The sequence below is a fragment of the Scyliorhinus torazame genome, chromosome X, assembly GCF_047496885.1.
Source record: "Scyliorhinus torazame isolate Kashiwa2021f chromosome X, sScyTor2.1, whole genome shotgun sequence".
Lineage (NCBI taxonomy): Eukaryota > Metazoa > Chordata > Chondrichthyes > Carcharhiniformes > Scyliorhinidae > Scyliorhinus > Scyliorhinus torazame.
In genome coordinates, this window is record NC_092738.1 from 23,005,996 (window position 1) to 23,031,560 (window position 25,565).

General features: G+C 43.6%; 1 protein-coding gene across 5 annotated transcripts in view; it reads left to right on the forward strand.

Moving 5' to 3' along the window:
* Positions 1–20,130, forward strand: part of eif4ba (eukaryotic translation initiation factor 4Ba) — a 51,872-nt gene extending 31,742 nt beyond the window's left edge. For 2 of the 5 annotated variants that reach the window (XM_072493734.1, XM_072493737.1), the window contains 9 exons: positions 919–1,104; positions 2,254–2,497; positions 4,833–4,927; positions 7,528–7,557; positions 8,170–8,419; positions 11,174–11,238; positions 12,040–12,163; positions 12,562–12,631; positions 16,833–20,130. In XM_072493734.1, the coding sequence (XP_072349835.1) occupies positions 919–1,104; positions 2,254–2,497; positions 4,833–4,927; positions 7,528–7,557; positions 8,170–8,419; positions 11,174–11,238; positions 12,040–12,163; positions 12,562–12,631; positions 16,833–16,904 (1,136 nt within the window). In that variant the 3' untranslated portion in view covers positions 16,905–20,130. The remainder of the gene's footprint in view (positions 1–918; positions 1,105–2,253; positions 2,498–4,832; positions 4,928–7,527; positions 7,558–8,169; positions 8,420–11,173; positions 11,239–12,039; positions 12,164–12,561; positions 12,632–16,832) is intronic. The other 3 variants (XM_072493738.1, XM_072493735.1, XM_072493736.1) reach the window with 3 other exon arrangements.
* The last annotated feature ends 5,435 nt before the right edge of the window (positions 20,131–25,565 follow it).

A 25,565-nucleotide genomic window follows, 5' to 3' on the forward strand; every position in this document is an offset into this window, starting at 1 on the left:
AGGAAATCAGAAGCACAAAGATTCTCTTAAAGTTAACGTGCAGGTTCAGTCGGCAGTTAGGAACGCAAATGCAATGTTAGCATTCACATCGCGAGGGCTGGAATACAAGACCAGAGATATACTTCTGAGGCTGTACAAGGCTCTGGTCAGACCCCATTTGGAGTATTGTGAGCAGTTTTGGGCCCATATCTAAGGAAGGATGTGTTGGCCTTGGAAAGGGTCCAGAGGAGGTTCACAAGAATGATCCCTGGAATGAATTGTCATTATGAGGAGCGGTTGAGGACTCTGGGTCTGTACTCGTTGGAGTTTAGAGAGATGAGGGGGGATCTTATTGAAACTTGCAGGATACTGTGAGGCCTGGATAGAGTGGACGCGGAGAGGATGTTTCCACTAGTAAGCAAAACTAGAACCCGAGGACACAGCCTCAGATTGAAGAGACGATCCTTCAAAACTGAGATGAGAAGGAATTTCTTCAGCCAGAGGGTGGTTAATCTGTGGAACTCATTGCCGCAGAAGTCTGTGAAGGCCTAGTCACTTGAGTGCATTTAAAACAGAGGTAGGTTCTTGATTAATAAGGGGTTATGGGGAGAAGGCAGGAGAATGGGGATGAGAAACATATCAGCCATGATTGAATGGCGGAGCAGACTCGATGGGCCGAGTGGCCTAATTCTGCTCCTATGTCTTATGGTCTTATTCTATAAGTGAAACAGATTGTGAAAATATGAACCAAATTTTTCAGCAAAGGCATTCTGTCTACTAAGGTTAATAAAACATGAAAAAACGTACTGCAGTTTTCACCGAGGACTGAGTGAATTTGGTATATTGGTTAAGTAGGCGAGTTCGTGGAAATGCATTTCTACAAGTGATAACTTGTTCACTGGCGATTGAAAAATCTCAGCAAAGTGAATTGTTTTCTAGGCTCCCGGCGTGTATTTGGTAGTGGCTTCAGAAGAGATAATTATGATGACAAGCGGAGTGATGATTTCCGAGGTGGTGGTGATCGTTACAGTGACCGGTACAATGATGGATTTGACCGCTTTGATCGAAGAGATGAAAGGAGAAGTGACTATGGCTCAAGAGATGAAATGAGGCATGAAGATAGAGGTAGCGGACTTCTTACTAAAGGAAATGTTTTTTTTTAAATTTAATTCAATTAAAGTATCCAATTATTTTTTTCCAATTAATGGGCAATTTAGCAGGCCCAATCCAGCTACCCTGCACATCTTTGGGTTGTGGGGGTGAGACCCACGCAGACACTGGGACAGTGTGCAAACTCCACACGGACAGTGACCCAGGACTGGGGTCGAACCTGGAACCTCAGCACCATGAGGCAGCAGTGCTAACCACTGCACCACCTAAAGGAAATGTTTTAATCAAAAACAAAAGTTTGAAATACCATGGAATGGCTCGCATAGTTTTATTGAGCCATTTCCCAGTAAAGGTGAACTCTTGTTAAAGCTAAATAAACCTACCTGCATGTGTCATCTTACAGGCAGGTGTTTTGTGCACTAATGTCATCAGACCATTAACTTTTCCCATTCACTTCTGCCATGATGAATGCTGACTCCTCGATTGTTGGTGCTATCCTGTAGAAACTGGGCGGCACAGCGGTTAGCACTGCTGCCTCATAGATCCAGGGTTCGATTCCAGCCTCGGGTGACTGAATGTGGAGCTTGCACATTCTCCCCGTGTCTGCGTGGGTTTCCTCCGGGTGCTCCGGTTTCCTCCCACAGTCCAAAGATGTGCAGGTTAGGTGGATTGGCCATGATAAATTGTCCCTTTGTGTCCAAAAGGTTAGGTGGGGTTACTGGGTTACGGGGTTGGGGTAGAGGCGTGGGCTTAAGTAGGGCGTTCTTTCCAAGGGCCAATGCAGACTTGATGGGCTGAATGGCCTCCTCCTGCACTGTAAATTCTATGATTCTAAACTTGTAATATACTGCTCTCTGCTTCTCTGGCCAAAGTCAGAATGATGACCAACAAACTTGTGCACAAAGTTGTCATTCAGTATTGAACTTCATCCTGTGATTCCTGTCCCAGATGCATTGTCTTTTATCACCCATGCTGAAAGTCACGTCATCCTGTGACTTTTCACTGTAACTCTGCTGATTTTGTATGCATTAGCAGTTTGATGTTGCTAGGCAAATCAGCTGAAAAACATCTCCCCTCAACATTGCTTTGTTTCCTAATTGCCTGAGTGAATTTGAAATTGTGCAGTGTTTTAACCACTTTTGTGTTATGAAACTGTATCAATAGGTTCTCTGCAGAGACCTAAACTGAACCTCAAACCTCGCAGCATTCCAAAGGAAGAAGTTGTCCGAGCTCCTCCTGCACAGTCATCTGGAAGATCTGCATCCATATTTGGGGCTGCCAAGCCAGTAGATACAACAGCTAAAGAACGAGAGGTTGAGGAGCGATTGAAAAAAGAGCAAGAAAAGTATCAGCGGCAAATAGAAGATCAAGAAAGGGGCATTAAAGGGGTTAAGCAGCCACGGGAAAGGTGAGCCAGTCTAAGTTGAGCCCAAGCTCCTTTCGGTAAATTAAACTGATCAAAAATGCTACGTGCATGTATTTTACTCGCAATGCCAAGGTCCAGGTAGAGCTAGTGATATGTTTGGTTATTGCACTGAAACGCGGCAGAGCTGTTTGGTTTTTAGAGAAGTATAAAAAGTAAGTAACGTCACCATAGGCCACTTCCCCCTTTGAGGGGGAGAGCTGACTGGTGGTGATTTAACCCGAGGGTCACCACACCTCAGGCAAGGGGCAAGATTTTTTTTTTCACAATTAAGGGGCAATTTACCTACCCTGCACATCTTTGGGTTGTGGGGGTGAGACCCACGCAGACACGGGGAGAATGTGCAAACTCCACACGGACAGGATCCAACCCGGCTCCTCAGCACCGTAGGCAGCAGTGCTAACCACTGCGTCACTGTACTCTCCTAGGCGAGGGGTACAGTTGAGAAGGCGGAGCCTTCATGAATGACCTTAGCTGGTACAAGAATTGAACCTGCCCTGTTGGCCTCAGTCTGCAGAGATGTGTAACTATCCTAACCGCTGATATAGTTGTTCACCTTTAAAACCTCTGGAAGCTCAACATCTAAGTATATAGTCAGAAGCACTTTCTGCCACTTTAAGGCAGTGTTTTACCTTGCATGTTTCTATCTGAAAGTATTAATTTTTCAACATTTGTAATTTATTCAGACACCGCCGACAGTTTTACAAGCTCTTGATAATGATGCTTGCACATTTTTAAGGCTATGTGGCTATTTAATGCCAGAGGTTGAATTGACAACACTCTAATTTTCTCACAACTGTGGCTTTTCAAGTCTTCAAAAGGTTTAAACTGTAATACCTCCACCATTCTAATCTTGTGCAGATAAATAGATGTGGCATTCAAAAAATCCAACAAATGTGAATATTAAGGCTAAAAGCATTACATGAATACTGTTTTAAGGTGAGATTGACACAGTTTGCAAGTGGATCACGGCAGTTCAAAAGCTGTGTTGATTCAGGACACATGGAAATTTGTTCAGGCAATTATATAGTTGAGCTCAATAATATGCTGTATCCTGTGGAGGGGGGGGGATACGAGATGAAACTGGGCTATTTCGATGTGTTGTGTCTGGCCAAAAGAGATGATGGTGATTCAGTTGTCCATGACCATTATTTCACTTGACCAATCTCTATATCCTCAATTGACACAGTGCCCTAACTAGTGAAATATGTTACTTTCATGTGCCTATAGTCTCTGTTCCTTATCTATTGACTGTAAAGGATCAATCCCCTATCTCTGCAGAAGTCGCCCCAGCAGCAAAAAAGAATTGGGCTTGAATATATTCAATGATCCATTCTCCACTGCTCGCTGTGGAAGAGAATTCCAAAGACTAATGATCCAAAGAAATGTTGTCTCGTCTTAAATGGGAAACCTCTTATTTTTAAATTGCCCTGTAGTTCTAGATATCCCCATGAAACATGCTCTCGGCATCAACTCTTGTCAAGCACCTTTAGGATCTGATATGTTTCGGTAAAGTTCCTTCTTATTCTTCTGAACTCCAGAGAGTACAGGCTGCTCACACCTTCCCTTCGAAGACAAACCCATCATCCCAGGAATCCGTCGAATGAACCTTCTCTGAACTCCTCCCAGTGCAAATATATCCCTCAAATTAAGTCCAAAACTGTATGCAGTACTGTTGTGCAGTCTCAACAAAGCCCTGTGCAGTTGTTGCAAGACTTCCTTGCTTTTATACTTGATCCCCCTTGCAAAGAAGGCCAACATTCCATTTCCCTTCTTAATTACCTGCTAACTTTTTGTGATTCAAAGGCATTGAGAACAGAAGCAGTAATTGAGAACCCTATTCATAAATTAACGTGGTTGTAAGTTACTCTTCCGTTCAACTGGATGCTTTTAAAATTCTTTCTTAAAAAACATTGTGGTGAACAGAACATTTTGTAATGTTTTTATTCCTCATGTAGACTCAAAAGTATTTAAGCAATATGTAACTGGTGATGTGGCCTAAGACTAAGAAAGTAGTGTATATAAAAGATTCCAATTCTCCCACCCTCTGTTTTGGCAGGGTGCAAAATATTAATTTTGCACATTTAACATCAGAAAAAAATTGCAAACTTGTGACCCAAAGTTAATTTCAAAGCTGTGTAAAAGAAATGCCCAGTTTACTTTCCGACATTCCTCTGTACACTTGTTTCCAAGTTGACACCCGGAATTATTTGGAAACATTTCTATTGACTTTTGAGTAATAGCTAGCTAATGTTTCTCTCGATCAACATGTAAATCCTGGTTGTTGGTGCCATTTAGTGATGTCCTTGGTTCAATGTAGGCATCCAAGCTGGCGCAGTGAGGATCAGCTGGAACGTCCAAGGACTGCAAGTGATTCTTCACAGCCAACCGAGACCAGTACTCCTGCAGGTCGCGGTAAGACTTGCTTTTTAAATACCCAATGTAAAAGTTGATGTGGATTGAGTGAATACTTGAGTTTTCTACCTTGAAGTTGTTAAGAGACAATTGGTAGTTCTAAATGAATGCACAGCTAATATATTGATTTTGGAAATTTGCTGCTTTGGGTAATTGAAAATCTGCCCATTAGTGTGTAAAACTTGGACAATAGCTCCACATATAAGGCTTCTGTTTAATGTGCATTTGTCAATCTTGACTACATTATTCCATGTAATTTTGTCAATTATTCAATGTGCATGTGTCACAGTTTCACCTAGTTGACTTGTAGATTCTATACTTGGTTTTAACACTTAAAACCATCAATTTAAAAAGCGTTTACCTATAAAACAGGAAAGAAAGTGGGAAAGCAGTGAAGTAACTATTGACTTTCTTAAGTGCTTTTAGCCAGCAGAATACCATAATCTTTCCACCAATTCATGAAAACTTAAATAATGCATGAAAGTTCCTAAATTCATCCAAACAATTGAGCATATGCTGCTGAAAAGCCGTCAGATAGGTTTTGCTCCCTGGGACCTACCTACCTTTTGGGAACCTGGAGCATGAATTTTCCTTTTCCCTGGTTTTGTTGCGTTTAACTTGACCTTTATTAACTACAGGTCAAGTATCCTTTACTTGTAAATTCAAAAACTGCACTTTTGAACCTCATCAACGTTTAGCACAGGACGTCTAGTTGTTTGCATGGTTTACCTTGTGGTTTTTATGGTGAACAGATACCCTGTATTTATTATTTGCGGTACATTTTATTTATAGCCAGGCTTATGCTTTTGTAATGTAAGTGGATCTAGGCCTATACGGGCTATCTGGAAACCAAAATGATCAAAAATCCAATAGGTAATTGTCCCAAGGGTATTGGATAAGGGAAACGTGACCCTATATTTCTCTTGCCTTTGTGTATTAAATACAGGCCAGGCAAGGCTTAATCTATGAAAAGATGATTATAGCGTAATAAAATGGACATTATATGTATTAATTATAATAGCCTCCTTATTCAGTCCTAAGGGACGGCACGGTGGTTAGCACTGCTGCCTCACAGCTCCAGGGTCCCGGGTTCAATTCCAGCTTTGGGTGACTGCGGAGTTTGCACTTTCTCCCCGTGCCTGCGTGGGTTTCCTCCGGGTGCTCCGGTTTCCTCCCACAGCCCAAAGATGTGCAGGTTAGGTGGATTGGCCATGCTAAATTGCCCCTTCGTGTCCAAAATGTTAGGTGGGGTTACGGGGATAGGGTGGAGGCATGGGCTTAAGTAGGGTGCTCTTGCCAAGGGCTGGTGCAGACTCGATGGGCCGAGTGGCCACCTTCACTGTAAATTCTACGATTATGCAATTAAAAATAGCCATGACTTGTCCTGAAATCTAACTCACTCCTGAGATATATGCTGATGTTGATTATTACTGGATCTTTGTGCACTTTGGAAGCATCCCAGTTGTGAGTGGATACCCACCCACTGTTCTGCACAGCGGCAGGTAGACGTGCACGAGCGCTGCTGCTTCTGGCACTTCATCACCAACCTGGTCTCCCCTTTGTGGTGCCTCAGTTTGTGATTGCTCTCCCAGCTATTGTTGCTGTTATTCAGTCCTCGGGGAGGAGGTTCAACTGCTCAGGTGCTTGACAAACACATCTGCACCCAAAAGCTTGAGCTCCACAACTATTCCCTGGTGTTTGTCACCATTTGGATTACAGATCCTAATGACCACTCGTGGCTCCAGCTGCAGGAAAACAGCAACAAGATTCTCAGAATTGCAGACATTTTTGGATGTGGGTGCAGTTGGCTAGTAATGCACCTAACTCACATTGTCCTCCTGACACCCCAATGACCTCTTCCCATTCCCTAGTTTGGGCACCTTTGCCCTAGTTTGTATAATATGTAACCAACAGAATAAAGTTTAAACATATTACAATTGGGGAAATTCTGTTGTGTCAAACATAATATGCTACAGCTAATAATATAGCAGATTTGTGTTCCAGTCACTTTTGATATCAGTTAGATTTGGGATCTGGTGTAATCTTCTCTCAGCTGAAAAAAATGACCCTCGAGGAGGGCCTAAATGGGGAGCAGAAAAGTGACACATTTGTAGGTGGTCGTTTTAATAAGTAGCAACTTTGTGGCCAGTTGTAACAAAATTCTCCATTTCCCAGCTGCGATCTAACCAGCAAACAAAAAGTATACCATTTGTGTTTCCGTTTGAATCAAACTTTTTTTAGGTACCATTTTTTTCTTGTTGGAATTTTATTCCACTGCCAGTTGCCACAATATCAAACTTGATAAAGTCATGAAGGATTAACATACCTAATGTTAAAATGGTCACACTAAACGTGTATGAACTACTTCTATTTTTAAAAGTTTGATGTTTTGCAACTCTTGATTCGTGTTGCCTGAACAGACGGAACTGTACACTTCACCATAACATTGACTAGTGAAAAACAAAACTGGCCATTCCAACAATTAACAGGGCAATTGCTAAACTTCTGTAAATTAATGTTAATATTGTGTTATCTGAAGCTGAAACTGATCCTCTGCTGTTTCTTCGTACATGCTTCCTAACTGTTTTGGGACTTCAAAGATAGAAGAATGCAATTGCAAAGCCACATAGGTAAAGCTTTGGCTTTTGTGACTGTTCTGTTATGGAAATCCCACTCGATAACACGTCATGACTGTCATGTGTTTTACTTTGATAGAGATGTAGATGTGGCAATTTTAGTGATGTGCGAAGACCATACCTGGAAGGTTCCTTCACTAGGACGCTACAGTTTAGAATTGCTTGTCCATAATGTTGGCGGAAAATGGTAGAACTATACCTCCTAATATGTGCAGTGTGTTTAATGAGCAGGCCATGCTTAAATGGTCAAGAGGAAATAAAGAAAGGGAGATGGTCTCATTCCTCTTGAAGTAAAAATAACAATCTTTGTTCATTCCATATTCCGAGGTTATGATGCAGTAAATTTGCAGTCTGCAGAACACAGTCTCTGCCTCTATACATGATGTGCTGCTTATTTTTTCTCTGCCACCATCATGCTATTTCAGTCAAACAGAAAATAATATACTGCAACACGTATTGATTGTCAACGATTAGGAAAATTGTAGGTTGCTGGAGAAATATTAAATTGCAGTGAATATGGAAAATGAACATTCATATTTGTAGAGTTCAGAAAGGTTAGTGTTAAGTTATTAAATTTGTTTTGATTGTTTTTTCTATTTAAACAAGCTACAGTTAGGAGAGAGAGTGAGAAGTCATTGGACAACGATATATTCAGCAAGGAGGAGGAACCCCAGTCACCAGTGTCCAAATCAACTAAACCAGACCAACTTCCACTCAAGGTTGTACCTGCCCCACCACCTAAAGAAAATGCCTGGACAAAGAGAACAGTTGGAGGCTCCAGTAGTAACCAGAGCGCTGAAGCAGAAGTTGCAGCACCTCTTTCACCTGCTAGTGCACTATCAAGTCAACCACTCAGGTAAAGGTTGCAATTTCTAGAACACATCTGAAACATTCTAGTGCAATTGAGAACTTTTTGCAATATTGGAAAGAACTTGAAGATTTCCCACCAATTAAAGGCACAATGTGTCACCTTAGAATAGGATTGGCTTCAGCTATTGGCCCAAACTTTCCAGATCTTCCCGGTAAATCCCGCCCATTGTTTGTGAGCAAATAGCTTTGCCGTTATTGTTTGTGCATGAAGAATACCCACTTGGGAGAGGTACAAGAGCTGCTCCCAAGCTATGGAATTGCATCTCTATGTAAGTCTGTGCCTCCTGGAAGAAGGAAAAATAGTTCAAGGGACCAGAAACAAAATAAACTCACAGTAAATTGAGCTGCAACAGTGGTTCTTTGATATCACAAGGATACCGCCTCCAGTATATACCTTTTTGGGAAGGGATCAGAAGGACTGATGCTAATTTTGTTTTTCTGAAATTTGAACAGTTATACTGCACGAATATGTTACCCCGAACTTTCGGGCTATTTGAATAAATGTGGCACCAGTGAAGGCATCTACCATTGCACATTTCCTGATTTCTGTAATAACCATTATAGAACCGTAGAAAAGTTACGTGCAGAAAGAGGTCATTCAGCCTATTGCGTCTGCTGGCCAAAAGATAGAAAAAATAAACTAGCCACTCCTTTTAATCCCTATTTTCCAGCTGGTCTGTAGCCTTGCAGCTTGCAGCACTTCGGATCCAGGTGCTTCTTAAATGAGTTGAGGGTTTCGGCCTCCACCACCATCTTAGGTCATGAATTCCCTCTGGGTGGACTGTTTTTCCTCATGTCCCTTCTAATCCATCTACCAAACACCTTAAAATCAGTGCCCCTGGTAATTAACTCCTCAGCTAGGGGAAACAAGTCTTCCCTGTCTCGGCCCCACATAATTTTCTACACCTCAATTAGGTCACCCTTGGTCTCCTCTGTTCTAAGGAAAACAACCCGAGCCTACCCAATCTGTCTTCAGCTGCAATTTCCAAGCCCTGGCAACATTCTTGTAAATCCCTGCACTGCATTCTCTCCAGAACAATCATGTCCTTTCTATAATGTGATGACCAGAACTGTACACAGAACTCCAGCTGTGGCCTAACCAGTGTTTTATACAGTTTCAGCGTTACATCCCTGCTTTTGTATTAAACCAATAAAGAAAAGCATTCCATCTGCTTTCTTGGACCACCTTCAAAGACCTGTGGACATGCATGCCTAGGTCTCTCACTTCCTCAACCCCTCTCCATATCTTTCCGTTTATTAAGTACTCCATTGCTTTGTTTGTCCTCTCCAAATGAAATACCTCTCACTTTTCCGGATTGATTCCATTATCATCTGGAGTCGACTATCAACTAGGTGGCCAATTTTTGTGTCATCTGCAAATTTCCCAATCATGCCCCCCACATTTAAATCTAAATGATTAATATATACAACAAACAGCAAGGGCCTCAACACTGAGCCCTGTGGAACACCACTGGAAACCGTTTTCCATTCACAATAAACATCCATTGACCATTACCATTTGTTTCCGGTCACTGAGCCAATTTTGGATCTGACCTGCCACCTTCCCCTGTATCATCCCACCATATCTCACTTTTCTGACCAGTCTGCCAGGCGGGGCCTTGTCAAGTGCCTTACTGAAATCCATGTAGATAATATCCACTGCACTACCGTCATCAATCTTCCTTGCTACTTTTTAAGTTCATAAGACACGATCTTCCCCTAACAAAACCATGCCGACTATCCCTGATCAATCCATGCTCAAATGAGTTTATCCTGTGTCTCAGAATTGTTTCCATTAAGTTGCCCACCACTGAAGTCAGACTGACCGGCCTATAATTTTGTGGTCCATCTCTCGCACCTTTTTTAAGTAATGGTACAACATTCACAGATCTCCAATCCTCTGGTACCTCACCTGTACCGATTGAGGATTGGAAAATAATCCTCAGAACATCTGCTGTTTCCTCCCTGGCTTTCTGCAACAGCCTGGGATACAATCCACCTGGCCCTGGTGATATATCCACCTTCGAGGATGCCAATCCTTCCAGTACTTCCCTCTCACTGTGCTTATCATGTCAAATATTTCGCACTCCTCTTTAACTAGGACGTCTGCATCATCCCTCTCCTTCAGTGAAGACAGAGACAAGTATACATTGAGAGCCCTGCCCAAATCTTCTCAATCAACCCACATGTTACCATGTACATCTCTGATTCACCCTACCCTTTCCTTCATTATTCTCTCACTCTTAATATATTGGTAAAACATCTTAGGATTTTCTTAGGGTTTTGCGTGCCAATATTTTTTAATATCCTCTCTTTGCTTTCCTAAGTCCCATTTTACTTCACCCCTGTACTTTTCTAAACTCCTGTAGGGTTTCTACAGTATAAGGTCTTTTGTGACTGTCATAAGTCACCTTTAATTTGAGGAATGCATGGGTGGCACGGTGGTTAGGTTAGCACTGCTGCCTCACAGCGCCAGGGACCCGGGTTCAATTCAGACCTTGGGTGATTGTGGAGTCTGCACGTTCTCCCCGTGTCTGCGTGGGTTTCCTCCGGGGGCTCCAGTTTCCTCCCACAGTCCAAAGATGTGAATGTTAGATGGATTGGCCATGATAAATTACCCCTCAGTGTCCAGGGATGTGCAGTGTTTTTTAAGTAATATGCGGTGAATAATGTCTTTTTTGTTTTTGCAAACAATAGTGAATTTAAAATGTACTAAGTTGTCTTTTCATTTTTAATGCAGTTCACCAAGTGGTAAAGCTGGCCTAGTTTCACCTACACATACGAATATGAAGACACCATTTAAGGGTATGGCAAGAAATGGTACAAAATTGACCTGAAATTTAAAATGTCTGGCATCTGTACTTAATCATCTGTCCCCTTATCATTATGAATATTAACAGTTTTCAGAATCAAAAGGTAATGAACAATCAATTCTTCAAAACAGCTAAATGACTGGTTGGTTCACATGACATTGGGTTGTCAATGCTTTGGTTTTCTTTCTCTTGTCAAGTAATTTTGTTCTCTGTATTACATAATTACACTGTGAAATTGGTGTATTTTCAAAGATTTTTATCTTTTTGATAATTCTAATTTACAAGCTTTGACATTTGATGAAAGAGGGGAGATGAACTTTGTCCGTTCTGGAAGAATAATTTTAACCTGAAGTGGACTCCTGGTTTCACTGCATAACTAAGAAAATCAGTCAATACTTTTGTGATCGTGAAAGCCATATTATACGATGTTTAAAAGTCTGTCTGCCCCGCCACCCAGGTTTACAGGAATCCTGAGTAATATGGAGTTCTCATTGTGATTACTGCACCCATATTAATTTTTGGTATTCTCACAAACCCTTTTGAATAGCTGATTTTTCAATAATCGCCAATAGTGGCCCTTTCTGCAATTTGAAATGTATTTTCAATATCTGTCAGCCATGGTGTGGTCGCGAGCTCCAGAAGAAAATCTTGCACTAATGAAAATCTTGCACTAATGCATCTGTTGAAACTAATCGCATCGCATTTTCACTAACAGACAAGCCACGGAGAAATCTGACCTGAAGCCCTCTGCACCTAACCAAGATTTAATATGCATTTTCATATATAATTTTAGATGATAAAGCAGAATCTGAAATAAAAGACAAAACTTCACCCAAAGAACGTGGTGGTGCAAACAGTGGTGTGAGCCGGGGACAGAATGATGGCATAAGCAAGGACCGAAGGAAGGAACCAGACAGGTCTGTCTCTTACAACTGCCGTCTTTCCTGATTTCTCCTTTCTCAAGGATAGTTCTGGCTCAAACTCATTGTGCCTGATCATGATGTCCAACAATTGTAGAAATTAGATTCTTGTGTAACATTTTGGGTTTGATATTGAAACATTTTGCATTGTATCTTTGTTTTACTGTATGGCATAATGTCATGGGAAATGTTACTGCTCACACGTGTTCCCTGGTATCGTAACATCGATCATTGGAAATAGAGCACTGCCAAATTCTGCTCTAGATTATAACTACATGCTGTGCACCAGCAAAAGTCAGTTGATATTTTCCACATAAGATGAAGTCTTTCAGAGTGCCTGGCATGTTTTTCCAATATATGATCATTAAATAAAAATTATGGCTTTTCTTGCACAGGAAAGATAAAAAAGGCCGTGATTCAAAACCTGTAACTGAGCCAAAGAAATATGAAGAATCACCCACTCCTGTAAGTCGTAGAGATGGTGTTTTAATTGCAAAAAACTAGCCTGTCTGCAATGTAAAAACAAGCTGTCTTCGAACTAACAGAAGTTGAGGATTGTTATATTTTCAATTGCTAATAACCAGTAGCATGATTCCTGTCCGACTTTTCAAAAAGCTAGATAAGTAAGTATCGATAGAGACGGTCAAAGGGAATGTCTGTCACCTTTCAGCTCCTAACTGGAAGCTCACAGGATTGAGATGGAGTTGTTTACAAACATTCAAGGCTTAGCCATGTTAACCCAAAAGGTGGGTAGATATGTAAATTGATCTGTGCCATAATGACTATACAGCTCACTCAATCCATGCCAGCTTTGCTGCCAAAATATTGGTAGAAGTGAAACGGGATAGAGGTAATGCATGAGGTAAAAATTGATAGATAGGCTGTACCAGGAAGGCTGACATGTGTAAGAGTGGAGAAGTCACCTAGTCCGGGTGGCTTGCATCCCAGGGTGTTAAAGGAAATTGGATGGAGATAGTGGAAGAGTTTGCCATCATATTCCCTCGATACGGGGGTGCGGGGGGGAGAGTGCTGGAGGATTGTAGAGTGACACATGTTGATACCCTTAGTAAAGAAAGGGTATAAGGACATTCCTAGTAACAGGCTGATGGGTAAGGTTTTGGGAGCAGTAATCACGGAAACAACAGGCACTTGGAGAGGTTTAAGGGGATACAGATTTAAGGTTTTAGGTGAAATGTAGTGGGAGATGTGAGGAAGGACTTTTTTTTGACAGTGACCTGGATTCAAATTCCACCAGGGCAGATGGTCAAATGTGAATTCAATAAATATCTGGAATTAAAAAACCATTTGACCATGAAACCATTGCCGATTATCGTAAAAACTCGTCTGGTTCACAAATGTCCTTCAGGGAAGGAAATCTGCTGTCCTTACCCGGTCTGGCCTACATGTGACTCCAGACCCACAACAATGTGGATGACTCTTAACTGCCCCCCACTGAAATGGCCTAGCAAGTTTGTTCAAGGGCAATTAAGGATGGGCAACAAATGCTGACCCAGCCAGTGACACCCATATCCCAAGAATTCATTAAAAAAAAAAAAAGACTTGCTGCTTATGAAGGTGGTGGAAGCGGAGGCGATAAATGATTTCAAAAGGAAACTGGATGGACACTTGAGGAAACATCTCATGTGACGACACATCTAGTCCATTTTGACTCTGTAGAGCAACCCAGTCAGAGGACATTCTGCATCACTGCCATCTTTTAGGGATGTTGCGCAGGGACAGGTCATTCCTGGGTGCTACCTGGAGATGCCTCCATCAGGTTCCAATTGCTGTTATTTGCAAGGTCACATGGGACAATCATCATTTGTTCACTATGCATTTATATTTAACTGCTCCATCTCATACAATCTGTTCAGTTGGTGCTGGTAACCATTACAACTGGTCAACAGGCGATCCCTCGTTGAAAATTACACCGCTTAAACTATTCCAATGGCATGTGAAAAATATGTGGATCACAGGGCAGCACGGTGGCGCAGTGGTTAACACTGCTGTCTCATGGTGCCGAGGGCCCGGGTTCGATCCCGACTGGGTCACTGTCCGTGTGGAGTTTGCACATTCTCCCTGTGTTTGCGTGGGTTTCGCTCCACAATCCAAAGATGTGCAGGCCACCAAATTGCCCCTTAATTGGGGAAAAAAAGATGGTGGATCACTTGATGTCTTGTAGGTTTTATTGTGGCACCTTTTACACACCCTGTAATCTGATCCACCCAACCTCCCAAGGCCCTGCAGATGGTTGGGGGTTATCAGTCTGCTATGAGGTTTAGCTTCAAGTCAAAATGCACTGATGTCATGGTACAGATCCTGGGACTTTATCTGACTGCAAACAAAATAGTTTAAATTGTGGTAACTGTTTAGAGAACAAATTTCAAGTCGGCAGGGAACACAAAACTTTGTGCCAGATTTGTAAAGTCCTTCAAATGTATAAAATTCTCACAGGTTGTGAGGGACAGAATTGAAATTCATGTTGGCAAATTGAGGTCACAAAATACTTGCGTTATTGGAGAATGACAGTCCACAGGAGAGGATGTGGTTATGAACAATGATATGGAAACTGTTAATCAAATTCAGTAACTGTTCAAGCCAAAGTATTTTTTTAATTTTTATTCTCCTTTTTCACATTTTCTCCCACATTTACATCCATCAACAATAAACAATAATCAGCAAGATATGTCAGTCCCCATAATAACAACGATCCCACCTACCCACCAACCCCCGAACCTCAACCCGCATGTTTACATAAACAAATGACAAAAAGGAATCAGGGATTACCCGTAGTCACCCTTAATCTTACACAGCTCACCCCCCCCACACCGCAGGTCTCCAGCGTCTCCCGTCTACTGCCTCTTGTAAAACTCCTCCCAACCTCGGTTCCTTCCCTTAACTTTCCACCCCAGCTAGACCACTCGGACCCTGTTCTGCCAGGCTCCGATGGCCGCAGCCCCTCCCCCCACCTCACTCCCGTTCACTGGCCGGCTTAAACCGGCCAGCATGGAGGCCCCCACCCGGGTCCCTTTCTCACTTGCCCGGCCCGAGGAAAGCCCAAAGATCCCCTTTTAGCACACAAACCCCGCCTATCCACCTACACCCCAAAGAGCCCTCATTTCGAATGAAAGTCCCGTCCCTTCCCTTGTCCAAATATATACCACATTGGCTCCTTTAATCTCTACACCCGTGCGCAGTGATACAAAAAAGAAGAAAATACAATCATGAGGTTACATCGGCACATGGCCATTCCCCAATTTGTCAGTTCTGCCACAGTCCTTCTGCTTTCGCAAACTCCTCCGCTGCTTCCGCCGTTCCAAAATAAAAGTCCCTGAGCTTGTAAGTCACCCTCAGCTTCGCTGGATATACAATGCCGCACTGCACCTTGCCAATGTACAGTGCCCTCTTCACCCGGTTGAAGGCAGCCCGCCTCCTCGCCAGCTCCACCGTAAAGTCCTGGTATACACGTATACCAGCTCCAGCTCACTGCACCACCCGCTTCTGCTTGGCCCAGCTCAGGACCTTCTCCTTCACCCTGTACCTACGGAAACACAGAGTCACTGCCCTTGGCGGCTCACTCGCCTTTGGTACAGGCCTCCACGACCGATGAGCCCGATCCAGTTCATATCGGGAGGGATCCTCCCCCTCCCCCAATAGTTTTGCCAGCATCGCGGCAAAATACTCAGTCGGCTTCGGTCCTTCAACTCCTTCGGGCAGCCCCACAATCCTCAAATTCTGTCGCCTGGATCTGTTTTCCAGGTCTTCCATTTTTCCTCGCAGATCCTTGTTAGTATCCATCACCTTCCGCATCTCTTTCCCCATCGAGGCAAGTTGATCACCATGCTGCAATAACGTCTCCTCCACTTCCTTCAGCGCCTCCCCTTGCTCTCGCACCTCCGCCACTGCACTCGCCACCTCTGTCCTCACCGGGGAAACCGCCTCCTCCACCAGCGCACTCAAAACCTCCCTCATCTCCTTCCTCACCGTCTCCATGCATTTCGCAATCTGCGCCAACTGCTTTTCAAATTCCGCAGCCATCACCTTAGTTATTTCTTCAGCCGTAAGCAGTGCAGCCTTCCCTGGTGCTCCAGCCTCCATTTTTCCTGGTGACCCCGCAGTGACCTTTCCACTCCCCGACGGACCTCCAGCTGTTTTTTTTTTCTCGGCCGTTTTCTTGCTCACCCTCGACATTTTTCTTTGTTCTTTTTTCCCCTCCTATGTCTTCACTGTGCCTCCTCCGTGCCTTCTCCCTGCTTCTGCCGCCTCCGCGGACCCTGGGACCGGGCTTAAAGCCCCGAAAATGCCGTTGCCGAACGGGAGCCCTCCATTGTGCGGCCGCCTCCCGCCCGCCGTCACCAGAAGTCCTCCAAGCCAAAGTATTTGACTGTCTAAATATCTGGGCCAGACGTCCTGTTGCCTGGTGACACTTAACTACAAATTCATTTATGGACACCTGTGTGAGGAAAGGATGAGGCATAGCTGTGAACAATAGAACAGTGACCATATTCTGTCCAGGCTTGTATGGAGCATGTTCTGTTGGGTAAACCAAAATGCTGCAGGTGCTTGAGAGAATTCCCCAGTATCTGGAAGACTAGGCACCATCAGGAGTTGTAGCTTTGTAAATTCTTTATCCTGCCTTATGTATTTTGTTCTGTCTTTTGTATAGAAATTCAGCTCAGCCAGCAAATATGCTGCTTTGATGATCGATGCTGATGAAGACGACGACAGTACAGACTAAAGTTCTATTTGAGGAAAACACGTCACTTTCCCCTTTTCAGAGAATTGAAAGAATGAACTTCAATTAAAATGTGACCGTTTAACAACCCATATGGCTTACATCTCCCGGAACTTTTTCTTGCATGCTGCTGCAGCCATTGAACATGAAACATATGGAGATTTCATCTTCCATTTAAAAACATGTCGGCCTCAGGCTTTTGAGAAAACATTGTGTGCAGTAGTTAGAATGGTATTTTACATTTGGATATCCCTCTTTTCTTTTTGACCTAAGCAGGTAGAGTTTGGCAAACAAATTATTAGTGGAAGCAGTGGGCCATGGAATGAGAGAAATTATAACTTGGCACACTTTTTAAAAATAAAATGGGATAGTGCGATTGGTGCAAATAGTTTTCACAATTTTGGTGCTCCTTCCAAAACTTCAGGTGGTGTTTTAAACAAAATTTAAAATTTGAAAAAAAAAATAGATTTGGGTCACAGTCAGCCAAATGTTATTACTTCCTTCTCTTTTCTGCTTTCTGCCACCACTTCCAAATTGAACAACCTGTTACTGGAACTAATCTTGGATTTCTACAACTGTTCGTTGGCGTTGCTAACCTCCCAACAATTTGTTTTGCTCTTCTCCCAAAAATTTGGGTGGGTTATGCTTTCCCTGCTGTCCATCAGATTGCTGGTATTTGTGTCTTCAGGTGAGACTATTGTTGGGGCCAAATATGCATCTTGTGCTTCCATCTGTAAACTAATGTGCGTTGGGGTTAGTGGCCAATAGTGGTGTTTTGTTTCAGGATATCTGTTGTTTCTGAAAGCACGAATACTCACTTCCAAGCCTCTGAACAATATGCATGTTACACTGCCACAAGAGAATGATAAATGTCCTTGTACAGGTTGAGATCTCGACATAACATCATTACTAAAGCCAGATATCGCTTGCAGCCTAATTTTCACAATATTTAGTCTGTGCCTCTTTATGATCTAATCTGTTTATAGTTTTTGAAACCCTTTCAAAATTTTAAAACTGCAAACTCTAGGCGTACTCAGTTGTGGCATTGTTTTGGCTACACATATATGTACAAGCTAGGACTTCCAAACTAATAGTTTTGTGCTGATCAAAATTAAATTTTATACATGAAAGTGAACTAGTCAAACGCATGTCAACAAGATGAACATAGGGCGGCACGGTGGCGCAGTAGTTAGCACTGCTGTCTCACGGCGCTGAGGACCCGGGTTCGATCCTGGCCCTGGGTCACTGTCTGTGTGGAGTTTGCACATTCTCCCCGTGTCTGCGTGGGTCTAACCCCCACAACCCAAAGATGTGCAGGGTAGGTGGATTGGCCATGCCAAATTTCCGCTTAATTGTTAAAAAAAGTGAATTGGGCACTCTAAATTTTTTTTTTTTTAAAAGAAAAGAAAAAAAACAAGATGAACAGATTGCAATCAGTTTGTTTTTTTTCTCCTGTTTCCACACACTGGACTTTTTAAGTGCATAAAATTCCCTCATTCTGGCTGAAGTCAGATATTTGCAAGACTGCTATTAAAAAAAAAAATATAGTTTTGCCAACACTAAAAGGCTGCTAATTGTACTGGTATGGTTTCTGTTGTCATGACTCCCATCAGTAATTCCGATGAACTAATTCCACTTTTCATACAAATAATTTGGGGAAATCTCAAACTATTTTCCCAGCAAGCCTGAGATCACAGGACTTTAACTTCAGTACATCTGAAGCCAGTTTTGCATGGGTTGTAATAGCTGGTACAATTGTGAGTGCTGTTCCAAATTGAACATTGTAAGGATAGCTTAACACTGTGTCTAAACTGCTGTACTGAATGGAACACGTTCCCTGCAAACCAGTAACCCGTCACAGAACAAAAAAGAACAAGCATGGGGTTAATCTTTTTTATTTTGTTTTAGTTTACTTGCATTTAAAACGTTTGCTTACCTGACAAATCATTGCGAGTTCAAATGTAACGAGATGTTCCATTTTATACCACTCAGCTCAATCTGACTTGTAGCCAATGCTATTCATGAAGGTAATCACCTTTTTTGTCTGTACTTGACAACATATCCAGACAGAGCTGAAAGGGCTTAAATTGTTACAGCTCACAATGCAGCTCGTGTGTTTTGCAACACCAGCATTTTGACAAAATTGCATTTATTTCGTGAATTTTTAGGTGATCAAATTCAGGTTTTGGAAAAATCATTTGTAGTGAAATAATTGTCTGCCTTGAACCATTTGCTAACTTTATTTGGGCCATAACCAATTATTTGGACAATTGACAAAATGTTACGGCACACAGTCCTGCAATTAGATCCCAAGTTCTTTTTCGGTCACATTGCATATGGAAGCATTTGGGAACATCAGTCCTGAGTCTTTTGCTTTCCTCGTAGAAAAATAAATGCATGATTCTATTTAATTTGAAGGTTTGTTTAGTGAAGGAGCAATGAGATGACTGGGGTCACATTGAAATGTATGGCTCCGATCGGGGGACTATGAAGATAAGTGCATAATGTGACAATGATAAATAGTTGCAAGAAAAACAATTCAAAACCCGCATGTTTATATTAATTTGTTTGGAGATCATTTTGATCCTGTTTATTGTACAGTATTGATTTACTGGTCACAATCAGTTCAAACTGGACTCTCTTAAAAGCTCATTGAAACCTCCCTAATCTCTCGCCCACTGCTTATCTGCCCCCCCACCCCCCCCAGTAGCAGACAGTGTTTTGCTCTTTTACCAGACGTAGTGTCATTTTATGGCTGCAGTGGTTTGTATTGATATTAAAGCAGTTTCATCTGGTAGGAATAGGTTTGCTGAGTTCATAATATCGGCTGAAATATTTTGATGGGCAAAAAATTGGAAATCTTTGTGTATAGTACATTAAAATTGGCTGAAAGAAATCTCAAATTTAGAACTCTGGAGTTCTTGGTTATACAGGCCAAAAGAAAAAGACTGTGTGTCAAGAAATTGAGTTTTAGACACAGGTATTTATTGGTAAGACGTATAAATGAGCCCCCCCCCCCCCCCCCCCCCCCCCAAACCCACCATTATAAAAGAATTTAATGAATTAGTTTACACATCACAATTCAGAGGACTTATGTAAAATTTGTATGATACCTTCTATTAAAAAAGATTTGTACTCTATAGTCTGCTTTCCAGGAGATGTCTTTTATTATCATGTATAATGCCCCATCAGTTTTCCTTCCAATAAACTAATCTTTGGAATACCTTCACTATTGCTGCTGCTTCATTTCTGTGGTGTATATTATATAGTTTACTGTGACTCTCAATTCCCCACAGTGAGTGTGAAGAAGGGTTGGTGCAAGCATTCTGTGACTCTTACTCATATTGGAATTTTGAACCGGGTACTGGATGGTGCAAGGTTTCAGGGTGGAGCACTGTTGCAATTTGAGTTTGCTTCATAAGTTCTTTATTCGCCTGTCAACACCACAACAGCTATGTGGCGCCCACAATCTGTGATCTGTGGCACACGAGCCCGTATACTACCCTTTCCCCCCCTGTGTTGTTGACCACTCCAGACACAGTTTTGCCTGTTACCAAAACAATCAAACTTTATAAAATATGTCGAATTATATCCAGATGGAACGAAATTGGAACAAGAAAGCAATCTGGAAAGTTTGTGGCAAATATCTTCAAGCCACCGGCATAATGTGAAATGGTGATGCAAAGGAGAAATAGTATCTTGGGGTGTGGAGTGCAAGTGATAGAAAGTGAAAATAGAATGACAATTATTCATGAAACCGATTCAATTTACTCGTCTAATTTACCTGTAACTTATTTTGTCTCGCTGCCTTGGCCTATATACTGGCTGGAATTTTACCACAAAATGGCAAAGTGTCAGGTTCTGACTGAAAACTGGTGTGTTTCTCTCCAGTGAAACCGACCAGGGGTGGGATTCTCCGACCTCACGCCAGGTCAGGGAATCCGGGGGGGGGGGGGCTGCCAATTCTCCGGCGAATCAGCGGCAATGGCGCCGGTCGGAGGCCGCTCAACGCGACCCGCCCCCCCCCCGCCGATTCTCCGTGCTTGATGGGCCGAGCGCCTGCCGAGTCCCGCCAGCTTCGTTCGCGTGTGGTCCTACCTGCTGGGACCTCGCCGTTCATGCTGCAGGTGCCATCCTGGTGGGGAGGGGGGATCCGACTCCGGGGGAGGCCCCCACGGTGGCCAGGCCTGCGATCGGGGCCTACCGATAGGTGGGCTTATCCCGGAGGGGGGCCTATGTTCCTCTGCGCCGGGCACCTGTAGGGCTCCGCCATGTTGCCCGGGGGCCGGCGTGAAGAAGGCAACTCACGTGCATGCGCAAACTCACGCCGGCCATGGTACACATGCGCGAACCTGCGCCGGCGCCCGTATCGGCAGCTGGAGCTGCGTTGAGGCACTCCAGTGCCGTGCTGGCCCCCTGTGCGGCGCAGGATCGCTGCTCCTAGGGGCCAGATGACGCCGTCGTAAAATGATCCCGCGTTTACGACTGCGTCAACACTTAGCCCCAGGATTGCAGAATCCTGCCCCAGGTTTTCTCTCTAGATCTTCTGACACTTGGTCAAATAAAGCAGGGAGCATGTTTTGCGCATCATTCTTGAGGGGCAGGGCCTGAAGATGCCAGCTCTGCAGAGATCAGGTCGCCATTTTTAAAGAGTGATCTCAAAAGAGAAAGTGAAGGTGCTGGCATCGGAACTTCATTTCCCTCCCACCAACCACCACCATTGCCGGCATCGGGGCATGACGGTGCCCAGCCATGTCCCTCACCACCATGTCCCTATACTCAATTCCGAGCCTCAGGCTTGGCCTTCACGACTGGTTTTGGTTTTTGGAAACCAGTTGTGATTCCCACCAGCGTGACATCACTGACATTCCCAGAAGCAACGGCATTAAGCCGTTTATCATAAATTTGAACTCCTAAATATGCCTAATCAGGACATTAACCTAATAATGTCAGCGGGGATGGCCCGCCCGGGAGTATCTCTTGGCGTTCTCACCAGCTCTAATCCTGTTTTTGGCGCCTCATGAGAGTCAGTGGCCATTATGGTAGTTGCACCAGTAGTGATTGGGCCTGGAAAATCCCGGCTACTATGTCCTGCAAATGTCCCATGCTTCTTTCAACAAGTGATGAAGGAAAGCCCTATGGTGGCACAATCTCTGCAAACACTTTGGTACCTGTCACTCAACTGGCTTTGATCAGTATAATTAAACCAAAATCTCTTCCACAACTGTAACACTGCGGTTTCAGATTGAGACACTCCTACTTCATACAGTGCAGGGTTAAACAATGGCTGCTTAAAACTCGGACTTATCCTGAGGGAACAAAGTTTCAGCCATTGATGCCTTCCTCATACCTTAATGGTTGGACCCGTACAAGTAAATTTAAATGTGATCACTGCATCAGGGAACTGTCCCTCCGTGGCCTAATTCTTTTAAAAAAATAAATAAATTTAGAGTACCCAATTCATTTTTTTTTTCCAATGAACGGGCAATTTAGCGTGGCCAATCCACCTGCCCTGCACATCCTTGGGTTGTGGGGGTGAGACCCACGCAAACACGGGGAGAATGTGCAAACTCCACACGGACAGTGACCCAGAGCCGGGATCGAACCCGGGTCCTCAACGCCGTGAGGCAGCAGTGCTAACCCACCGCCACCTTGCTGCGTCTGTGGCCTAATTCTGAATACAGGGTGGTACGTGCACTTTTACCAATGTTGGGATTTAAATATTAGCATACTGAGGTGTAAATTTTCTTACTGCAGCACTTTTTCAAGCTGAACCGACCTGCCGGTTATTGGATGAATAATCCCCATCTTGTGTGGCGTTTTAAAAACTATTAAACACAATGGAGAAAAACACACGAGAAGCTGCTGGAGTTACATTGTGTGGAGGCCACATTGCATTAGTGTTGGGGGTTGATACTAAATGTTCCAATAGATGTAGCTCTTTGACACGTTTTGTGACCTACTGTGGATGTTACATTGCCTCAACAATATTTAGCAGCCCAGCTTCGAAACAAATTAAGTGCAAACTAGAACTGATGCTTAACTGACCAGTATCCAGGAGGCTACAAACACTCAATGGCGCAAGTGTGTGCCATCTTGGTATGTATTGCCTTAACACTTAACATTCAACTGTTAACCTACTTCCTTCTCTGATTTCAAGAAAGCACAAGACACTTGGCGGTGTATAGACAGGACAAACTTTATTGATATCCGGCCCATCTAGTCTACACCGGCCCCTGAAAGAGCACCCTACTCGAGTCCACATCCCCGCAACCCCACCTGAACTTTGGACACTACGGGGCAATTTAGCGTGACCAATCAACCTAACCCACACATTGAGTTGAGGTAGAAGAGCAGCCATGATTGAGCCTGCTCCTCCCATTTCAGTACAATGTGTCCTTATAACGCTCAGACACTTAAAAACAAGACCAGTCATGATTTCCTCGTGACACCTCAAAGCTACCCTGTTTATACTGGAAAGGCTGTTGCTCTAAGATACAAGGACATTTGACTATTAACCCTGAAGTGTCCAATAATCTTTATTAGTGCCACAAGTAGGCTTACATTAACACTGCAATGAAGTTACTGTGAAGATGTAAATGCAGTCAAAGCAGTTCAGATAAGGTTTACTGGACTAATGCCAGGAATGAGTCGGTTGTTTTATGAGGAAAGGTTGGAGAGGTTACGTTTGTATCCACTAAGAGTAGGCAGCGACTTGATTAAACCCTTTAAGATCATGAGGGGTCTTAACAGGGTGAATGTGGAGAGGATGCTTCCTCTTGTGGGCGAATCTAGAACGGGAACACTATGTAAAAATAAGGGGTCACTCACTTAAGACAGTGTGGAAGATTCTTTTCTCTCAGAAGATGGCAAATTCCCTAGCCCTAGAACCCTCAAGAAATCTGTGTTTCTCTTTTGCTAGCCTCTTGCTCATCCTCACTCCCTTCGCCCCACCATTGCTGGCTGTGCCTTAAACAACTGTCCAGGCCCTAAGCTCTGGAATTCCCCCCATAAACCTCTCCACCATCTTTAAGACACCCTTGAAACCTACTTCTTTAACCAAACTATTAGTCACCTATCTTATCTCCTTTAACTTGATGTCAGGTTTTAGTCTGCTTAAGCAAACGTGAAGCACCTTGTAAGGTTTTGCTGTGTTAAATAATAATAATTATAACAATCTTTATTGTTGTCACAAGTAGGCAAGCCCCTATACGCCACACTCAAGTGCCTGTTCGGGTCACAGAGGGAGAATTCAGAATGTCCAATTCACCTAACAGCACGTCTTTCAGGACTTGGGGGAGGAAACTGGGGCACACGGAGGAAACCCACGCAGACACGGGGAGAACGTGCAGACTCCGCACAGACCGTGACCCAGCGGGGAATCGAACCTAGAACCCTGGTGCTGTGAAGCACAGTGTAACAACTTTGCATTTCATATGATGAACAGCATGTGACTTGAAGGCAACAGTAGGGCTCCGGAGCCAGAAAAAGGGTGAATCCGAGTTTATTGCATTAAAGTTGGTATCAGCCAGACTGGTGTAATTTTTATGTTAGTTTTTTGATTTGGATTGGATTTGTTCATTAGTGAAAAGTATTTTTCTGCGAGCAGCTCAAACAGATCATTTAGTGCATGAAAATACATAAAAGGGCAACACAAGGTCCACAATGTAAATACATAGACACTGGCATCGGGTAAAGCACACAGGAGTGTAGTATTAATCAGTTCAGTCCATAAGAGGGTCATTTAGGAGTCTGGTGACAGTGGGGAAGAAGCTGTTTTTGAGTCTGTTCGTGCGTGTTCTCAGACTTCTGTATCTCCTGCCCGATGGAAGAAGTTGGAAGAGTGAGTAAGCCGGGTGGGAGGGACCTTTGATTATGCTGCCCGCTTTCCCCTGGCAGCGGGAGGTGTAGATGGAGTCAATGGATGGGAGGCAGGTTCGTGTGATGGACTGGGCGGTGTTCACGACTCTCTGAAGTTTCTTGCGGTCCTGGGCTGAGCAGTTGCCATACCAGGCTGTGATGCAGCCCGATAGGATGCTTTCTATGGTGCACCTGTAAAAGTTGGTAAGAGTCAATGTGGACATGCCGAATTTCCTTAGTTTCCTGAGGAAGTATAGGCGCTGTTGTGCTTTCTTGGTGGTTGTGTCGACGTGGGTGGACCAGGACAGATCGTTGGTGATGTGCACCCCTAGGAATTTGAAACTGCTAACCATCTCCACCTCGGCCCCATTGATGCTGACAGGGGTGTGTACAATACTTTGCTTCCTGAAGTCAATGACCAGCTCTTTAGTTTTGAGGGATAGATTGTTGTCGCTGCACCACTCCACTAGGTTCTCTATCTCCCTCCTGTATTCTGCTCGTCGTTATTCGACATCCGACCCACTATGGTCGTGTCGTCAGCAAACTTGTAGATGGAGTTGGAACCAAATTTTGCCACGCAGTCGTTTGTGTACAGGGAGTAGAGTAGGGGGCTAAGTACGCAGCCTTGAGGGGCCCCGGTATTGAGGACTATTGTGGAGGAGGTGTTGTTGTTTATTGCTACTGATTGTGGTCTGTGGGTCAGCAAGTCGAGGATCCAGTTGCAGAGTGAGGAGCCAAGTCCTAGGTTTTGGAGCTTTGATATGAGCTTGGCTGGGATTATGGTGTTGAAGGAGGAGCTGTAGT